The sequence below is a fragment of the Pterocles gutturalis genome, unplaced genomic scaffold (assembly GCF_000699245.1).
Source record: "Pterocles gutturalis isolate BGI_N339 unplaced genomic scaffold, ASM69924v1 scaffold36207, whole genome shotgun sequence".
Taxonomy (NCBI): domain Eukaryota; kingdom Metazoa; phylum Chordata; class Aves; order Pterocliformes; family Pteroclidae; genus Pterocles; species Pterocles gutturalis.
The window spans coordinates 60,816-75,646 of NW_010114013.1; the positions used below are offsets into that span (position 1 = coordinate 60,816).

Here is a 14,831-nt window from a genome sequence, read left to right on the forward strand (position 1 = left end):
CTAATCTCCTAACTATTGTCCAGAGAAGCTGTTTGTTTGTTTGTTTGTTTTCTCCATTGATATACAACTGTACAAAGAAATAATTCTAGTTCTGACTAGTTGCCAAATGACAAATTCTCCCGGGCTACATGCTCAGATCAAGCTTTGGTTTCAAACTTGCTTGTTTATGGCAACCTCTTCTTGTGAAACAGCTGAATGATTAAAGTGGTCTAGGCCGAGTGTTTGTCAGGTCTTCAAAGCATCAAGGGCTCTGTAGAAGGTATCTGATGATGGCCATTAACATTTCCTGTACAAATTGCGATTACTAAGGACTAAAAGGTTATCTTTAGGTCAGTTTCAACAGTTTCTGGATAGGTACCTTATCAGAATTTTGCAAAATTTGGCTAACTCTTCAAACTAGTTTTAGAGGAAAATAAAATGTAGATGTGCTAGTTTATGTGTGACTACATCTGAGGTACTTATCTTGAATTCTACATATGCAAATTAGAGGCATTTATTATTGTGTCTTTTATTACTTTTAAGTGCTGCATATTGAAGTAAGACCAAATACACACAGCCAGCTGTACAAACCCCCTCCCCCCCATTTCAGAAAACAGCACTAAAATATCTATAGCTCTATATCTTCTCTAACAAATTAACAAATGCATTACACTTACTCAATTATTAATTAAAACAGGTAGAAAAAGAAGGATGCAAATGGAGGTTGATGGGGAAAGAAAATTCTAAGCTGCCCATTTCATCTTCATCTTTGGCTGAACTTATTTAAAAGAAGTGTAAAGTAATATTCTTACAGAATCTAATTTCAATTTGCTCTCTGACTTCCCAGTGTAATTTTAATTCTAATTAGCAAAAATTAAATACTTGATAACCTGAGTATTGAATTAGTCCGACTACAAAGATGCCCAATGGATGCAACACTCTTGGAATACCTAAGAGCTGGAAATAAAAGGGCAACTGGTACACTTGTATAAACAAACAAAAGCCATGCTTATTAGTAAGGTACAGTGTAGTTTTGTACAAGTTCATCTCAGTAATGAATTAATATAAAATACTGAACACTGAGAGGCAGTTGGTGACATAACAGCCATCCAGCTTTCTTCATCCTTGCTTTTGTGCAAGCTTCCAGCAGGAAATCTTAGGAATTAGATGTAGGCTCTGGTTAAAAGGATAAGCTAAGGCATAGGGAAGGAGTTGGTCATGGAAAATTCAGACCTTATTTGAATTTCCATTCCCTCACTGAGAATTCATTGGCAACAGCAGGTGCTGCACATTTAGAGCATTTATTTTCTGGCAGCTTCTGGGGCAGTACTAACCAAATCTCGATCATACTTAATGAAGCTGAGATGTCCTTTATGGTGTAGCTTTAGTAGCTAGGACCTATGCACAGACCTTAAGGATTTAAGATATTCTATAGCTGAATCAAGTTACTAGTTTATTGCTGAAGTGGGATTTCTGCACCACTAGCAGGATTTTTCCATACCTGAAAAACTGTCTTTGTCTAAAGCCATGAGATTTCTTGCCTGGTAGACATAACAGCGAAGGTGGTAAGTATATACTCCTGTATCAAACAAATTAAAAGAGTTCAATTGCATTATACAGGCTTATTTTCTGTAATTAAAACATTTTGAGTTTATAAAAATGTCTTACACATTTTAACTCAAGCACAAGCACTGTAGTAACATTTCTGTTTTTCTTTTCTAGTGACAAGTGTGCTAATAACAATGAGCTAGCACCTGAGAACATTTGTTCCAATACAACTTAAAGCAGAAATGAAAAAAAAAAACACTAATGCTATTTGGGCTTTTTTCACCATATGATCATCTAAAAATCTTTCTATTCAAAAACTCCCGTTTGAAATGGTGTGATAATCTAGCTCCTCTGAAGAGAATCAAGGACTGGGCATTCCTCTGCTTAATTTAAGTATTCACTACTAATAAAAGAAAATTATTCCAATTGAAACTCTTGTCTCTTTGGCTAACAGATTGAAAAAAAAAATAATAATCACTGCAGGCAAGGTGGAGTAGCTTAAAAGAAAGATGTGAGAGTGGCCCAAATCCAGGACAGCATGTGCCTAAGCTACTACAGCTTTTCTTTAACAGATGTCAGCTCTAACCCTTTCAAACCCTTGGAAAAGTCTGAGCCACTCATATGAGCTGAAACCTCTGAACTCTGGCAGGAAAAGGTGCCATTTTCCTCCTATTGTAGTCATTCTTTAAAAGAAACTACAACAATCTTCCTCAGCTTCTGAAAGCGAGGATTCCCAGCAGTGACATCAAGTTCTGCAGACTCCAAATAAAGACAAGTGTTCCAGTCAGAGATCCTCAAAAAGGACTTCGAGTCTTAGGAATGGATGGGATTGGCTTCTATTCCTATTAACAAACACTGATGGCTCCCATCCATCTCAGTGTCCCTGCTCTTGTGATTCCCATTACAGTGATTCCAAGGCATTCTAAAGCCAATCCAGCCTGGAAAAATTACAGGTTTTTTTTCACTTTGCCAGCTCAACTACGTGGTTTTACTGCTACTTCTGGGTCAGGCATTTGTCTGACCCTCATTGAGCTGGTCAAGTGAGCTAAACCAGCAAAAAATTAACTGTACATACATGTCTGGCGGCTTAGCTCCCTGCATTGTTATGGAGGGACCTTGATGCTAAAAATGCATCATTTAGACAGCCTAAAATTCAGGTGCTGCAATAATTAGCTTTAGAATTCCTGTCTCATACAGGCTTCATAAATGTTTGCATGACAGTGGACTGAAACAGCAAAATGACTAACTGCATTTTTTCTCTCAGAAGCCTAAACAGGGTCCAGTCAAAGATCAGATTATAACAAAAAGTAATTATAACAAAAGATATGTAAACCTAGATGTAAAACACAAAGAATTACAATTCTGTTTGAGACCAGAGAGAAACAGCCATGATTTATAAGAAAGGAATTGTTAAAGAACCTACTGTCAAAGTAGCAGGAAACAAGTGGTGTATTGGCACCAAACACCTTTGTAGCCGACTCCTTGGTTTTCTCTGAACTCTTCCCTTCTCCATCATCAACACTAGTGTCTGCTCCCTGAAGTTACATACAGAAAAAAAGGTTACTGTGTCTACAAACATAGAAGGAACCTGATAAAAGTGGACTGTGTGTCGGAATATACAGTTTTCAGTCTCTCCTCCGGGACAAGGAGAAATTTATTTTCCTGAGTGAATGTATTTTAAAAGTTGTTTACTCATGTCCAAAGGTCATTTCTTGTTGCCATTGAAGCTGTACAGAAATCAGATCCAATAATTTCATCTTACTTTTCAGAATGTCTTATTTCTGGAGAGATACCGGCTACCTATCACCTCTTACTGAAGGAGAGGTTGCAGGTCTTCTGCACTTGTGCTGCTGCACAGAACTGCTCTAAGGCTTTATCCTAGCAATAGCCACAATAGCCCAGGAAGTATAGTCAGAAGAGAAACTGAAACAGGAATTTTTAAACTCTGTGGAACCAAATTAAGTGGAGAAAGAAAATGCTATCAATTAATCATGTGATGACATTTGGTGCAAAAAAAAGGAAACAAACTACGGAAAAAGTGCAGACTTTTGTTAACGCTATACAATCAGACTCAGAATAATTATTTTAGAAAAACAAAGTAGCCTTCTCATATTGTTTGCTCCAGTTTGTATTTTGGTAAATAGAGCTTATGTATGAAGCTGTGTTACCCTGAGAACTTGAGGAATAATTACACTCTGATGATCTATTTGCGACATATGACATTCTGGCTTCTCCAGCACTTTGCTATTCTTTCTTGTGTTTGGTTGTTCATACATGCAGATATTAATCAGGGGCAGCTATTTCAGTGCCTGTTGTTTCTTGTGCTGATGTTAATACATCTAAATGATGTGCATGAAAAGCTTGAGCTATCTCACTTACAGAAGGCTCATCCAGTAATTTGGCCTTTTGCTCTAAATCTCATGTAATGTACTAATAAAAATAATTTGAAAAATAAAGTAATAAGCATGTTATCGAAGGGTCTCTACTCTGACTTTAATGGTCCTTTTCAGACTTTATACAATTTAAACAATATAAACTGTATTAGTTCCTCAGTTTTTATATCAATCTAACAATTCTGGGACTAAAATAGCTGATATACTTAATTGTTTATTTACTGTAAATTAACAGATCGAACTTTTAAAGACTTTATCAGTACCCTGTCCCTTACCAAAGCACCTTCAAGTTTAAAGATAGCTGCTGCACCATGTGTCTCTGAAGGAGCCATTTTTCGTCTCCATCGTCTTCGACGGAAAGTATCAGAACTACGTTGTTTCCAGTGAAATTTCCAGCCAATCAAGGAAGCGTATTCCCATCCTTCTTGATCTTCATATGATGACATGCCCTGGAAGACATACGTCCTTGTTATCCACAGTGTTGTATAAATGTAAGGGAAAAAAAATCAGCACTTGCTGTAGCAGACGTAATAATCCTCTCATAAACCAAAACTGGGAACATCAATTTACAAAAAGACAAAGAAAAGGAGTATAATGGAAACATACAAGGTTGTTTTTTATTTTTTTGTTTGGCATTACATTACATTTTTTCTTTATTTCAGAAATGAGAAAATCTCATGTAGATTTTTTTTTTAAATAACAAGCTCAAACTGTTACAACGTGCAAATCCCTGACTGCATCTCTCCTGTGCTTACCTTTCCTGCTGTTACTGCTTGAACTGGATCCCTCTTACGCTTCCGCACCAGTCTTCGTCGTCGATGTGTATGGTACATTTTCTCTGCAGCAACCCATGACTTTGGTTTAGTGTCTGGAGGAATAGTAATTCCATATTCCCATCCTAAAACAGAATTGATTAGTTGCTGTATTTCCAGAAGCACAAAGAAGATACAAAGAAGAAAAGCATGGGAAATAGTTATTGTACCTACAGAGGATGAAGCTTTAGTCTCACAAGACTATTTGATATTCCAAACCCTAAATGCCCAATAGCTAGGGGGCAACTGATGATATTTATGATGATGCTATGTTATATATGACAATAAAAATCTCAGCATTAAAACATATACAAATGTTAGGTGTATTGATATCCCATTTTCACAGTTCACCATAGGGAAAACTCATCCATAATTTTAAATGAGTGGAATGTCCTATGTACTCTTTCAACTCCAGCAGCTTGGCTTTTAAAGGAACACCAACTATTTGAACATAAAACTTGAGGAACTGGTACCTCTCATGTTAGTAGATTGTTGTTTGCATTAGCTTTAATTTTTTTTTTTTAATTTGTCAAAGCTTTTGGCAAAATTGTCATCTGCTGCTGCAGTTAAGACCAACGTACAGCTTCTTAGATTATGTGATTCTCTCTCTAGTAGGTACTTATAAATGCATTTATTACATATACTGTTCAAAATACTGGTCCCTTTTGATCCAAGAAATGCTCAATGAGAACAGTGGGTTTGATGGAACAGTGATTACCATGGAATTAGAAAAAGATGCAGACAGTGAACGCTTTCTCAATGTAATTTTATCTGATTCGTTAAGCAACTGTTAGCCAAGTATTTCCTTGACATTCTTCCATAAGGTAACCACTATTGTGCTCAGGACATCAGTACACTCTTGACATGTGTCCTCCTTCAGTACAGACTATAACAGATTGTCCTAATAATCAGAGATAAAGAGTAAATCTTACCATGCTCATCTACTGCTCGATTCAAATCGGATTTCCAAGCATCATCTTCCCACATCCATCCAAGAGGGCACGTGAACTCACGTGGCGGTGGAGCTTTCTCTCCATTTTTTTATGTAGGGTAAGCAGAACAGGTCTGTGCATTAATAGATTAAATACACTATGCAGAAAATCCTAGAACTCCTTCTCTTAAACCTTTACTGATCCAGTGAAAAATATGTCTTACCACATCTGTGTAACTCTCTTCAGCTGCTTTCCATTCCCCTCCAGGAAAGCGACTCTCATTTTCATATACTTCATCAGTAAACTCAGTATGACCAGCATCAGCTTCAGTCAACAAACTGCAAGTCCAAAGCAAATCAAAATGTAATTTAGTAAGCTACAGAGAATATATAGAAACAATGTATGGAATGTGTACACATGCTGGAATTCTGGATTGTCCATCTTTGTGAAGTTCTACTTATTTAACAAGGGTACAATGGGATAAGTAGATGAGGGCTACTTCTTTCCTTTCAATGTCTGAAATTCACTGAAGCAACTCCAGTAGTAGTAAGCACCAGGAGGACCATTACTCATAAGAATGAGTGACTAGCAGGAGTGTTTTAACTGCTGTGTTATTCAGGATCTGCTTTCAACACTTCCTCTTGGAAAAAGAAAAAACATAATCTATTTAAGTGTGGGAAAACCCAGACTGCACATGACACTTACATGCGCCTCTAATTTTTATGTATCTAGTTATGCACTGAAGTTTGTCAATGTACTTAATTTTGTTCCCCTTTGTGCTACTGAAAGGCAAGCAATCAGTTGGCTAATATTTTTCTAACCTGCAAGTAAAAGAAATAAGAAAACATTAAATCAGATAAAATAGCCTTGGGATTAACTGTGATTCAGAAAGTACTAAAAGTATGTTCTAAAATGCCATCTTCTGGTCAAATAGAGCCATGCAGATTTTCCAGTAAAAGCAGATGCAAGGTATAAACATGCTTATGCATTTTAACAGCAGGGTTTTTTTCCATTATCTGCGAAAATATCTCCATGTCTGTTACTGCTTTTCTTCATGTCAGATTATTAATAGAAATAAAAACTATTCATTTAATATGAAAATAAATCCATCCATTCATATCTATAAACTTCTACGATTTTTAAAATGGAACAAATAATAGCACATATTTTTCCTGCACATTTTTTTAAGGCAACAGTCTTGTATTTTTTTTACCATCAGAACACAAGAATTTAAAATGGGCTGAACCTTTTATTTTAAGAAAAAAGAAAATATTATCTTTCTCATGCTGGCTTTTATTTATGAAACAAACAATTTACCCAGTCTGGTTTAAAGTGTGGCAACATAAATAACTGAACTGGCAGAACTCAGGAGCTGAAAACCTCAGACAGAAGAAGACTGAACCTACTAGAGCTGGGGACACCTCATTAATTCAGTCCACCAGGGGAGGAATTGTCATATGGCACCACAACCTGAGGCTCTGAAAACAACCCGTGCCTTGAGTCAGTTTGAGAAATAACCTGTGACAGTTGTTTAATGAGGGCAACGGAACTTCTCAACATTCAGTGAAATAAAGAGAAAAAAAACATCCACTGTACATGAATGACCACACAAATGCTGTAATGGTGTTGATAGAACAGGATCTGCAGATTTATAGTGGATGGCAGGGTTAAGTTTCGATCTATGGAAGATCTGCCTATCTAAAGTCTTGTCTGAAACCATCACAGCAGGATCCGAGAACCTCACATGTGATCACCATAGAGGTGATCCTTACAGTTGCTTTCTAGGACAGCAAAACTATTATTATCCCTTTTAAAGGTGAGGCACTGAGACACAGAGAATATAAGCAATATGGCCATCATCACATTGGGGCCTTCTAAACTGTAAGCTGGTTCCTAGGAAATGGTTGCATTTTTTCTGTTGTGTGTTTTATTTTACTTTTTAAAAAAGGTAAGGTTAATTTTATTGTTATTAACTAGCTTTGACTAATGGCTGGCTTTTGCCATCCTAGGAAGATCACCTTAAAATCTCTTTCTCAGCCAAGAAAACAGAGAGGAGCTTTTACTCTACACTCCAAGATTAAACTTCTTTATTCCCACCTGCATAAAATTAAAAAAATCTGACCTTCTTTCAGGATCAACCATCCATTCTCCTTCCCACTCCCAGCCCTTTGGGGGTAGAAAGTACTCTCTTTTCAGTTTGATTTTTCCTGTGACATCGGAAAACTTGTAGCGACCAACAAGTCCTGAGGTACCCCACTTCCCAAAAAGAAGAGCCTGATTTTCATACTGTTCAAGAAGAAAGAAAAAATAAAAAGCTTTTAGGACAAAAAAATTTAAGGCATTTATGTAACCATTACAAATGAAACATTCTACTATAAGTTTCCTTTCTCTGAAATTAAGCACTCCCTTCCCACATTACTCTGCAACGTCATCATTAATTTCTTTCTTTTGTATTCTTCTATGCTGCCTGTTAAACAATGATTCGACGGCTAAACTAAACTATCTTCTCAGTTTAATGCCTCTCTACAACTACAGTCAAACTCCTCGAAATTAAAGCATTGTTAAATAAAGTTCCATTATATTATTCAAAAAAGTTTTTTCTGTTCCCTAAATGCATGATCCTCTTATTATTTTCCATTCTCAAATCTCCTCCTATTTATAATATCTTCTTTTGTAACATGTAAAACTGAATTATAGTTTTATCATGGAAGCTACCAGGGGCATGATTCTGAAGTCAGCCCAGTTTATATAGTATCTTTCCCTTTAAGCTAATGGAATCATTCATAGTTTAGGACGGTCTTGAGTTTTCTGCTAAATTGTTGGATTGCTGTATGAAGAGAAAAAAATTAGATATTCAGTAGCTTCTTAAACTCTATAGTTAAATAATTACTTTGAACATCCATTGACTATTTTACAGTGACTTACTACAGCACTATTAAATATTTAAGCATAGGTCCAATGGTGACACAAGGCTCTGTAAAAATGTCTTGTTTCATTAGCTATTATACTGATACTGCATTACATCCACCATTAGGTGATGGGGCGTATAAAAGACACCTACCACTTACCATTATCATTCAAAATCTCTATTATATGCTGAGATTCCAAATTTGTTAATTCTTAGCATTGAAATTTTATCATATTGTATCTTTTTATCGCAAAATCTAGTGGTTTTTGACCAGTTTTTCTTGTAACAGTAAATTTTCTACTGCTACAAAAGAACCATTATTAAGCAAAATCACTTGTATCCTTTGCAGAAGTGAAGAAACAATTAAAAGAAAAGGATTATTCACATGCCAAAACATAATGGTCTAGATCCCAATCTTAATTACACTGATAAAAATCTAAAGTAAATATCTTTGAAATAATTGGAGTTAACCAGATTTTTACCTGATTAACCAGTTCAGAAACTGGTCTGCTGAAGTTCATCTGGTAGGCACAATGGACTTGATCATTAATTGCCTTGAATGGGGTCTACCTGTTTCAGTATAATACTACTCTCCATTTCTGCCTGGCATGCAAAGAAACATTCAGAAGAGCTCCAGTTTCATTGAATTCTTAACACTCATGTCCAAGTTTAAAGCAAGAAAGCAATGATGGACATACCATTTCTGCAAAAACACTGAACGTTCCCTCTGCAAAGCTATTAAACTTCTTTTCAACAGCACTGAGCCCAAGCCAAATGTTAATTCGCAACTCCACAGGCATTTTGACATCTTTCGTCTTGTCCTGTGGGTACTGGCAGACGAACAAAAAAAAGTTTTTGTTATGTTATGCAAGTATTCTAGCTTTCAGTAAAATATATACAATAACATGGAGATGAGAGTAATAATATGTGATTTATTTATCTCTTCCTGTACTGCATTTCCTCAAAAGCCAGTAATAAATAGTTCAGGAAGGAAACATTCTTTAAATGGTACCTGCCAAAACTTTGAATAGGTTTTTGGAACTTCTCTGACTTAGGCTAGTTATTCCCTCTGAAAGTCTCCATTCATGTCCAACACCAATACACCAACCCCAGTAACACTTTAAAAGTCCTATCACAATTTTGAGCTCTTTTAGAAAAGCCTCAGCATTAGGTGCTGATGCTGGTTCTGACTGGCTTACGATGAACTTTACATTACAATTTCTGTGATCTTTGGAAGAAGTTACATGCAGTTGGCTTTTAATATGTTCTGAATTTTGACACCTCATTTTTCATAGCTTTGCATGTTTCATGCTCATGTCAGAAGGCATTACAGTTTAGGGAGTTAATTATTTTTTAAGGGGGAGGAAAAAAAAAAGTACCTTTAAGAAGATTGTTTGGGTCTTTCCACAATATTTACCAGATGATTCAAGGCTTGTTGTGGAATACAGCACTTGGTGTGCAGGAACACGAGCATAAGCCAGTCTTTTCTCCCCTCGGATCATCCATATGATTACATCAGGCATACTGTTTTGCGGCTGTGGATTATTTGTGGGGAAAATAAAGTTAAGAACGATAATTAATAGAATGTTAAACTAATCTAATTCTTAGTTAACAGAAACATAAATTAGGATTTATGTCAAAGGATTTATCACTTAGAATCAATAATTAACACAGATCTATGATAAATAGAGGAAATTGCTTTACTTTACAAGTAATGCAATATATAGTTCTGAAACAATAATTAAAAATACCATTGAGATTGCTGGAAAGCAAATAAGTTTTATTTCAGTTCCCGTATCTTTTGTAAATTTTTCTAGAAACATTTTGTATCTCAATTCCTTTATGGTGACTATAGTGACTGATCCCAAATGCTAATGCTTTAGATTGACCTGCTACATATTTAAGTGCTTGTAGTGCCTTCATATTAGATTGTCGTAAGACTTTTAGCAGAAGACAGAAATAGCCTACTATCTTTTTGCACCTTTGTGCACACCTTCCTATGCTAGCTGCAAGTCTGCTAACTTAACTGCTCTTTGTTATTAAAATCAGTAACTTTTCAAAGCAGAAGTGACAAAGAAAAAATAAAACATTTCTACAGTGTTGTGAAAAACAATTATAAGATAACCAAGATGAAGAGGTGTTGCTGAAAATTTAAAAAACACAGAAACGAGCACATTTAACTCAGTTAGAAGTTGTTTGCTATGGCTAACAAGCTTTCTGGAAGAACGGAAAGGACAAAATACTGTCCTTTAAACAGAACATTCTACAAATCACAGAGAGGTTATTTCCCAAGACATGTTCTCATTGAAGACAGCTAACATACTAGAACATTATATTTAAATAAATGCTAATTACAGAGGGGAACATGTTTACTTTCACAGCATCTAAAATTACTAAGGAGAGTGGATATTGCTTTATCAGCAGTGAACATCACATCAATTTGTGTTAGACAGTTATTCTAAACTAAATTAATCACTGGTATTGTGTAGTACTAACCTCTTCACTTAGTTGCAGTAATTTATCCAACCAATCCTCAATTTCTGTGAGAGTGGCTTTCACATCAGTAGCTTCATTTCTCATCCTTGCTGCTGCTTCTCCAATCTGTTTGAGAGACCTGAGGCGCAGTTTTTCTATCTGAGTGTCAAGGACTGTAATATTGGATTTGCCTTCTATGAGGGGAAATGGTTTACTGAAAAGAGAACATTAATTATGGTTAATAATCTAAGTGGATTTTACTTAGCCATACACTAATTGTGGGCATGCAAAGAGTGGTAATAAATTGAGTGCTATTATTTTGTGTGATTGAAAACCACTGGAATAGTGCTATGGCATCTATTTCTGCAGAGAGTTCCACCTGACAAAGTGCTTACAGTAAGCAAGGGAAATGCTGTGCTTACATAACAAGCACCAACATAGAACAGCTCAAGGTGTATGCATTAATGTAATTGCTGCCAACCAAACCAAGCAAAATTAATTTCCCTAGACATTCAAATTAGAAAATTATTGTCTCAGAATGTACATCTCAAAGATGAAATCAGCACCTTCAAACTAAGATTAGGTTCCTTTCCTTCACTGGAAACTGTAAATTACCAGAAACTCAATATACAAATATGGCTTGTGTCTGTGACTAGAGTTACTAACCGTCTGGCGTGAAAACATTGAAGAACTCTTAAAAGAAACACATGACACAGAACTTCTGAGTCACCAGAGGGCAGAGTAACTATTTAGCAGAACCAAGAAATCCTATAGCAATCACAGTGGAGTCAAGGAAAAGTACGCTTTTTTGAGTTTGAGTAAAAGGCAGCTTTTCAAAGACCAATGAATATATCCCTTTAACAGAGTTCATTAAAAGGTCTTTAATATGACACTTTAAAAAAAAATTTCCAAAGACATTGCCACGTTTGAAAAGACCGACTTTTCTTTGACCTATTTTTAAATGACAAGCCATGCACTTCTAAGGGCTTTGATTCTACAAAACCTTCGATACTGACTATTGTGCCTTCCAGTATAGTTAGTTCTACTAATCTGAATGTAAGTTCTGTCTGCCGTGGGTGCAAGTACTTAGACATTAATCAAATGTACCAGCTCAGAACTTCTGGAAATTCACCTCATTTTAGGTTTATATTGTGCACAGAAAACTGTCAAACTCCTAACTCATTTAAACTTTAGCACGGCAAGGAAAATTGTTCTATGAATTCAACACAGGAAATTATGTCTTTGACACAGGCTTCATTAGTTTGCTGAAAAAAGCCATAAAGAGCATTGTATCCTATGACCAACAGGAAGTTCATGTGGTTGATATAATTTTTTATAAAATAATGGGATGAATTAATAACAGTGCAGATGTGTGTCAGGAGGATGGGCTGACACAACTGACGTAAAACCTGAAGTCCCTACACTAAATAGATGGCTCCACATGACAATAGTTTGCCCTTCACATTTTGCTTTCCTAAAGTATGTCTGTTCATTTTCTGCTTTCTTCTAGATCACAGCAGGTATTCTATGAAGTTACTAGTTTATATTTTGACATAAGCTTTCTATCATATAATTCTTTGCTAGTATATCCTGATCTCCACTGTCTGCTTTCTCCTGTGTTCACTTTTATATTGGCTCTGCAGCTTGATTAATTTTTTCTCTCATTTCATGTTCTCTGTTATTTCCTCTAATAGATAATAACTGTTCTCTCATTTTCCCTTTCCTTTTTCTGTGCTCTTGCATCACCCACTTGTTTAATGTTTTTCAAGCAACTCTCCCCACTTCAGTGTCTCCTTCTATTAATGTCTCTTTCTCATACAATTCCCTTCTCTCTATTTAGAATTTATTATCTTTCAAACCTCTAAGTGCTGACTCCTATTGCCTTCTCTGAACACTCCTATACATACAGACATGTTGACTAAAGGCTTATTCAAAAATATCTTTATGGTCCTTCAGCTCTAAATAGCTTTTACATTTCTTATTCTGGGCTTACCAGTGAATCATGGAATTTCTCCCATCTTGAGTTTCAGAAATAACATTGAAACATGGGTAAACAAAAGGTACATGAGGAATTCTAAAGAAGGCAAGATGGTAGAAAGGCAGCAGAGAACCACAATTTCACATTTTCAGAACAGTCCTGCCTTAGGCTTTTTTCAAGAGATGGTGTTTTATCACTGTCAGAGACTAAGATAAAGGAGAATTACAAAACTAGGCACATGACTTCATTGGCAATATCCATGCTGTTTTACTGCTTTCAGAAACACTTGGAATTCCAGTTCTCAGGTCAGTTCATATGGGTAATCAGTTTTGTAGTTCTTAGAATTTGTTTTCTGACTTAGTAAAGGCAACAGCAAAGATTCCTAACCAGGCCTAGAATGATAACGTAAGAGATAAAAAAGGTTCTTTTACCTTATATCTTCTGTAAGTTCATCAATCAGCTTCAACCACATCTCAGCTAATCGGTTTTCAGAAAGTTTAGCCTGCATTCCTGATTTTAAGGTGGCTAAGTTGTATTGCTGAGGAATTTGAAAGAAAAGGATTTGCACTTATAGACTTCCATTGTGGTTTACAGTCATCATGAGTTTCAAGACTTTAATCTTATTTATTTGTATGTATAGAGCCCAAATCAAAAGACTCAGATGTTCAAACATCTGTCATATTTGACAGGATTGTTCCTATGTTCTTTCCCACTGTATTTAACAATACATGATATTGCGCCTAACTTTCAAAGCAAATAACAGTTCTACAGACTTAACATGCCCCTAACCAACACTGAGGACTCCTTCCTGTGGGAATTCCCTGTAGATTAAAGCAGGAGTGTGTTGGGCCTTGTCAGAATACAGACCTGTAATTAGCAGTGCTATTTGTTACACTGAGCTATGTTTAATTTTGAATAGGAAAAAAGGAGGGAAAAGTGTCAGAAAACCATTTCATAATTTGTTCAAAATGTCACTTTTTGATTACACCTCTAAATGAAAAAAAGTAAAAAAGAAAAAAGCAAAAAAAGAAGATCTAAGTGCCTTACCAGTCTTTCAGCCATGTTTAGGATTACATTCACAGGGTCTAATCTATGACTTATGTCCTCCCAAAAGGAAGTCAGCGTTACAACTGGCTTTGTGTTTGCCCATGGCAAGTAGTAGTAATAATTACCTGGTGTGAAACATTTGCATGCTAGAGTTAGAATTCATGGCAGGAATACATACTGTACACTACACAAGTTGCTATATTTATTTCCTTTATGTACTATAATTCATCAAAAACATACAAGCTAGCCCAAACTTCTCAAAGGACTGGTATTTTTCAGCCACTGTAGCATCTGTTGGATGGTAAACTTTTACTTCAAATTGTGAAACAATCCAAAGGATTTTTTTCAATAAATTATCTGTTAACACATTCATTATTCTTTCCCATAATTTACTGATATAGGTAGCATATTAATATAAATAAAATATTCAAATAATTATTTTCTGTAGTAAAACAGATTACTTCACTTAATACGCAGAAAAAAAAGAACTACTGTTTGCAGTTAATAAAAAAAAGTTATAGCCAAAATATATCTTCTTGTGATCTACTACGTCATTTTCTTCTAAGCCGCTAGACACCTGATTTAAAAACAAGTTTTTATTTTACTCTAAATCAGAATGTTCAAAGGCTATTTCCCCTATTTAATCCCTAGGTTCTAGATACCTGTAAAATAATATTATTTTTTCTTGCCAATTTTCCTATGCGCATCTAGCACATGGTCAAAAAATTTAACTGAATTCTGTGAAAATTTCTTTAATAA

The 14,831-nt window shown here is 35.6% G+C and overlaps 1 protein-coding gene across 1 annotated transcript in view; it reads right to left on the reverse strand.

The window, feature by feature from the left end:
• The window catches only part of MYOF (myoferlin), a gene marked incomplete at its 5' end in the record, with an annotated part of 64,793 nt that overhangs the window by 17,978 nt on the left and 31,984 nt on the right, over positions 1–14,831 (reverse strand). The window contains 12 exon segments of the mRNA XM_010074714.1: positions 1,481–1,558; positions 2,951–3,062; positions 4,196–4,369; positions 4,676–4,818; positions 5,665–5,797; positions 5,888–6,002; positions 7,787–7,950; positions 9,271–9,402; positions 9,952–10,107; positions 11,069–11,261; positions 13,457–13,563; positions 14,073–14,197. Coding sequence (XP_010073016.1) covers positions 1,481–1,558; positions 2,951–3,062; positions 4,196–4,369; positions 4,676–4,818; positions 5,665–5,797; positions 5,888–6,002; positions 7,787–7,950; positions 9,271–9,402; positions 9,952–10,107; positions 11,069–11,261; positions 13,457–13,563; positions 14,073–14,197 — 1,632 coding nt within the window.